This window comes from Microtus oregoni, unplaced genomic scaffold (assembly GCF_018167655.1).
Source record: "Microtus oregoni isolate MIOR12 unplaced genomic scaffold, Mior012 000006F_ref0000085, whole genome shotgun sequence".
Lineage (NCBI taxonomy): Eukaryota > Metazoa > Chordata > Mammalia > Rodentia > Cricetidae > Microtus > Microtus oregoni.
The window spans coordinates 53445580-53451579 of NW_024543065.1; the positions used below are offsets into that span (position 1 = coordinate 53445580).

At 56.7% G+C, this 6000-nt stretch overlaps 1 protein-coding gene across 1 annotated transcript; it reads right to left on the reverse strand.

Annotated features, from left to right (window-relative positions):
* Window positions 1-230: 230 nt before the first annotated feature.
* On the reverse strand, window positions 231-4944 carry Erfl (ETS repressor factor like). Its single transcript, XM_041654891.1, has 5 exons — window positions 4865-4944; window positions 2207-2441; window positions 1780-1975; window positions 1551-1668; window positions 231-970 (listed from the first exon to the last, which is right to left on the reverse strand). The coding sequence occupies exons 1-5, from the start codon at window positions 4929-4931 to the stop codon at window positions 525-527; spliced, it is 1062 nt and encodes a 353-aa protein (XP_041510825.1). The 5' UTR covers window positions 4932-4944; the 3' UTR covers window positions 231-524.
* Between the last annotated feature and the right edge of the window lie 1056 nt (window positions 4945-6000).

Genomic DNA, 6000 nt, shown 5'->3' on the forward strand with positions numbered 1-6000 from the left:
CCCCCTTCCCAGTTTGGAGCCCCATGATCATCCAAAATGCCAGCCAGGTAGCCCACAGCTCACACTCTTGTTCTTTTATTGTTGTAGTAAACTCTGGAAGTGGCTGTGGGGTTTCAAGGGGAGCCACTGGGGAGGGGGCCCCTCCTGGGCGGGGGTTGGAGGCGGGGTTATTGCTCTGAGCTCCCTGTCCCCAGGGGGACCTGTATGGGAGAATTTCAAGAGGGGGCCGGCACTGGATTGGGGACACTGCCACACAAACACGCAGGTCACAGCACATAGGAGGTCGGGGAGGCTGGGCGCCATATTGCACTTTGAGAGTGGGGCCAGTTGGTTTTCCCCCTCAAATTGGAACCTGGGGGAGACTGGAGGCCATCATGTCCCTTTCCACTCTGTGGAGAAGGTGTGACCTCCACTCAGGTTTTGGAGATGGCCAGGAGGTGCCAAGGGCTGGTCCTGGGTCTTGGGCTGGTGTTAAGGGCAGAGCAGACTGCCCTGGTCACCAGCGGAATCCACCCTGCACCCACTCAGCTGCCGCTCCCCCCTTTGCCTGTCTTGGTCTTGGGGGACGCGGGTAGACCCTCATCGCCTTCACTGTCAGAGCTGCAGCCGCTGACGTCGGTGATCTCCAGCTCAGAGTCGCTGTCCTCCTTCCCACCTTGTGTGGCCTCTGGACCTCCTGCCCCCGGCAGTGCCAGACGAGGGGCCACTGCCAGCCCCGAGGGGCGCTCAGGGCCCAGGCCCTCCCCTGTTGCAGCAAGCAGGGGTGCAGCCATGGGACCTCCCCCTGCTCCTGCAGAGGGCAAATGGCCCAGGGAACCCAAAGGGTTAGGGTAGAAGTGAGGTGGGTAGAGAGAGGTGGGCAACTTGGGGAAGGGGCCTGTGAGGTATGGGTTAAAGTTCCAGGGGTACTCAGGGAAGGTGCGGCCGTAAGGACCCAACAGGCCGGGGGGCTTGGAGTAGCCGGTGGCACCTGGGGGGATGACATAGGGAACAAGTCAGGCTGGCCCACTGGGGACCAGCTTGCACCGGGGTGGACCTCCCCAGTGTACTTCCACTCAGGCTCTCCCCCCTCCTCCATTTCATCTCTCCATTCTTCTGCCTATTCCTTTAACTTGCCTCCCCCCAAAACCCTGCCAAGTAGCCAGCTTCCTCGCAAGCTGCTCAGCAGCAGCGTCTCTGCCTTGATGGGTGTTGTGAGATGTTCCAATTATGTAAGCCAAGTTGGCTTCCAGCTTGTGATCTGCCTGCCTCAGCCTCCTGAATGCTGGGTTCTGTGTAGTCCAGCTTGACACTGACCTTGACCTTCCAGTTCTGGTGCCCCTAGCCTCTGGGTTGCTGGTGTGTGCGCCACACCCAGCTGCTTTAGCAGTGGTAACCTGAGGCTTTGTATAAGCTCTGAGCTACATTGTCACCCCCTGCCCTGGCCTTTAAACACATGCAACCACACAGAAACTCCATAGACACCCCAGCCTGAGCATCCCTCTGTCTTGTCCCCTGCAGTCCTCTCTTTCCATGTGAGCAGATTCCCACCCCTAACCCCAGGCCCTTACCAGAACCCAGGAATGGGAAGGGACCATCCAAACGTAGTTTATCAGTCTCTGGGGCAAATAGGGGTGTCCGGCCCCCTGGCTCTCCTAGGCGTGGGGTAGAGAACAGGTTCTGCAGGGTCTAGAGAGGAAAGTAGGGAAGGCGGTACTGCTTAGCCCTCTGTGGGGAGAGTCATGTTGTAGGGGACACCCCACTAAGATCCAACCCTAGGATGCCAGTATCCAAACTCACCTCAGGGGTCAGGGGTGGAGCATCTGGCCCAGGTGCCCCCCCAAAGGGTCCAGGCGTCAACAAGAGTGGGGAGCCAGTAGCAGCAGCAGCCATGTCCAGCAGCGGATAATTGACAAGCACAACTTTGCTGAAGTTGAATTTGTACGTGAACCTCTTCCCTTTGGTCTTGTGGAGAATGCGCTTGTTGTAGTAGTAACTGTGGGAGAGAGGATGGGGTTCTGGGGAGGGGCAAGGGAGGGTGAGCCAGTAGCTGGGCTCAAGTTCTTCTTGTTGCCACCCCCACCCAACCTCCAGTCACAAGTACTGGGATCCAATGAAATTCAGTCCTAGGATACAGAGAGAGCACCCCCACCTTTTAGGGGGACCAGAAGGGACAGTGAAGGAAGAAGAGAGCATGATGGGAGCCTGGCCCACAGCCCCTCCTCACCGCAGGGCCCGGCTCAGCTTGTCATAATTCATGTGGGGCTTGCATTTGCGAATGCCCCATAGGCGGGCCACCTCATCAGGGTCCTTGATGACAAATTCCCCGTAGTCCCCCTGCCAGGCTATGACACCCTGGTACTCCTCCTTCTGCAGCAGCTCCAGGATGAAGTGCCACAGCTGGATCTGCCTCGAGCCAGGGGATGACTCCGGCTTGTAGGCCCAGTCTGGGAAGGCAAACCCTAGAGACACAAGACAGGGAAGCCTTAGGGCCAGAAAGCTGAGATAGGGTGCGCAGTTGAGATGTTCAGTCTCTGAGGAGCATCTCCAGGGGCCTGTGAGTCACTCTTCAGACCTCCCCTGCTTGAGTCTGCTCCCTAAGTTACCTAAACAGCTGGAAGGAGCCCCTAGGCTTGTGCTCCTAACACGCCTTGTGCAATTGCCCCAGGTTCAGCCAAGGAAAGGGAGAATGGAATTGAGGGGGGACATATTTCCTGCATCCATGGCTGTCTTGTGGGGGTGCCAAGAGGGCACACCCTCACAGTGATCACCCTTAACGCTGCTACACTGTTAGGAAACCTTTGGTATTTCCTGCGTCCTGATAGCTCTCACAACTGGGCCATTCCTTGAGGCCCCATTGGAGCACACATCCAGCCTGTATTCATGTATGTATCTATATCCCTTTAATGTGTCCCCTCCTACATCCATGCGCCCATCTTCAAGCTTTCCAATGTGAGGTTGTGTGAGCAGGCAGGCACAGACCTATAGGTTCCCATGGTGACAGCAGATCACACAGCCACTTGCGATGTTATCCCATAGGACACAGTCTCACCCATGTGCCACAGGCCTGCCTGGGGCCACTAAGGCCAACACCAGATAGATACAGGCTGCCTAAGATATAAGGACCCCAAACCCAGCATTGCGCACCCATTGCAACAATCACCATTATTCACTAAAGGCCTCTGTTGGGACCCCCTGACAAGTGTATGACAAAGAGAGACACATGAGCCCAACAGCCCAGCTAACACCTGGTATGATAGACAATGAAGCAATGACACCAAAGCCCCCAGATAGACAGCTGGACACATGCAGGGTAACAATAATAACTGAACAACTTCCCTTCCCATGACCACATCCAGGCATGTGTATGTCAGCACTCCCATGGCCCACTTGGCATTACTTCACCCTGGAAGGAGCATCTACTATCCATATGCCCCTAGAAGCCAGGAGCAAGCAGAGATCTTGCCCACCCCTGGTCATCCCAATCTAGAAGGCTTTGGGTCCCAGTGTCCACAGCAACTCCTATGTCATCCTCCATCTCCTACCTGGCGAGAGTTGGCATGACCCAGGTGTGAACACATGGTTAAATCTGATCTCTAGCAAGCTGAGAGCAGTGCAAGAGAAATGGGAGTGGGCTTGGGGAAGCCACTGCAGAGCAGAGCGGGGTATGAGAGGGACTGTGTTGAGCTGGGAGACCTGTGTCCTTGGATCTAGTGCTGTGCAGCCAGGGGGACGTTCCTTGCCCTCTCTGGATTGAGGTCCCAGAGGCAGGCAAGGTGCAGCAGAGTCCCACCCAGGCTGCCGAAGGACAGGTAGTTCTTGGCCACTCCCTATGGGAGAGGGATTTTAAGCAGGGTCAGTCTCACCTCAGATGCCATGATCTAGATGGACACTGGCCTAGCCTTACTCCTAGTACCCTTCCTCGGGAAAGCCACTGCGTCACAAACATGTTTGCACAACCAAAAGACAAGAAGGGATCTAATGAAGAGGGGACCTGCTACAGAAAGCAGACACAGACAATCCCCAGAACCAAGCAGTGGGAGGCACACAGAGACACAGCCCAAAAACCAAGCCCAGATCCCGATATACAGGCCCAGGGCCATCTACCCACACACTCCAAAATGTACCTCAGCTACCTGCTGAGGATGCCCCAGACTACCAGAGACAGGCACAGCTCCTTTCCCCACCAAGGCAGAGGCATAGTACACGAGCCGGCAGATGCCAAATGTATACATGCATGACCCCGAGATGTCGAGCCCAGAGTCGCTCCTGTGGCCTCCGGGGTCCAGTCTGTGGAGCAGGCACAAGTTCACACAAAGACAGCCTCCTGGAGACACTTGACCTCTGTGACCCCCTCAGGAACACTGAAGTGGGAAGCCTGCAAACACGCCACAGTGAAATTCCCGGCAACCAGCCAAACGGTTGGTTCTCAAAGACTCGCTCCTATTAGTGACCCCTGCATGCCCAAGCAGGTCCTGTTCCCCCGAGCACCACACACATCTTCTTGCATCCTCTCTTTAGGCTGAATCCTTCCCCTTGTGCCTATCCTAGAGGTGTAGGCTCTGCCCTCAGCACAGTAGGTCCTGAGTAAGTGCAGGCTAAGTGTACATGGCAGAGAAATACCAGATCTCAGTTCCCTTGGTCCTCATTCCATCCTCCAAAAGACTCTCAACCCTTGTGTCCCAGCAAGCAGGTGGCAGGGAGAGAGAGGGCCCTGAAGTTTCTGGTCAAGTTCCTCAAGAAAGGGTTTGTAGTCAGGGGACTGATGGAGACCCAGACAGACAGGTTCACAGGTACATAAGACAGATGAGGAAAAGGGAATATACAGGAGGGGGTGCAGCCCCTGGGAGGGGTAAGGGCTGATGGACAGGACAGTTACAGTTACCAGGGGTCCAGAGAGCAGGCAGGGCAGGCGGGGCGAAGAGAAGGTCTGAGACGCAGCTACAGTCCATGGCAGAGCGAGCCCTGCAGAAGCCGGGACAGACAGGACAGCGAGAGAGAACCGGGTCAGCCAGCAGGTGCTGCGGGTCTCCCCCCTCCCAGGCTCTAGCCTGCAATCAGCCCACCCAGCTGCCCTCAGTCCCCACTCTCTCCCTTCCGGCAGCCCGGCTCCCTAACTAGAGCCACCGTCCTTCTTGCCTCCCCCTCTCTCTGGTCCTCTTCACTCTAGCCCAGTGAGGGATTCACCAGTCGCAGACTCTCAACACCCTCCACTCACCCTGATGCCCCAGGCCCACTTCCTACTATCCTGCCTCCCGCCTGACCTCTGGGGGAGTAAGGGGTTGGTCCCTGGGTCTTGGGATCTTCTTGTCTCCCTGTGCCTGTGGCTCTCTCCAGCTACTTCAGATTGATCACACAGAAACACAAACTTGCCCCCACCGGGCTGACCCCCGGCAGCTCCCTCTGTGCCTCACACTGCAGCAGTGGCCAGCTCAGAGAGAGCAGAGCTGGGTACCTGCTAGCCTGGCAGGGAGGAGCAGACCCAGCCCTTCCCTTTCTTCCCCAGGTAGACACGAACCCCCACACCCCTAGTTTGTCCTCTGAGCCCACAGACCCTCCCGTTTCAAATCTGTCGCTCACCAAAGGTTCTCCATCCATCCTTTCCGTCTAGATTGGCCCTCTAGGCACCCCTTCTAGGAGCTCCAACCTCCCAGCCCTTCCCCTCAGACCAGTAGTCTTTTCCCTTCCTCCCAAAGCAGAGCTACCCAAGCCAGCTGACGATCAACAGAACCCATGGACCCCTGCCTCAAACCTGCTGTTCAAAGATTCTCCAGCCATTCCTTCGAAGACCAGCCAGCCTCCCTCTCAGATACTCCCTCCTAGCAGAGTCCCCCCACCACACACACTTGTCCACTCAGATTGGTATCCTCCCACAGATACCCTTGCCCTCACCCTAGACTCTCCCTCAGACACCAGTCCCCTCAGATTGGCATCCCCACTTAGATACCCCTTCCTCAACTGGTATCTGCCCTCGGACACCACTTCCCCTAGCATTGCCCCTGCTTAGGACAGTCTCTTCCC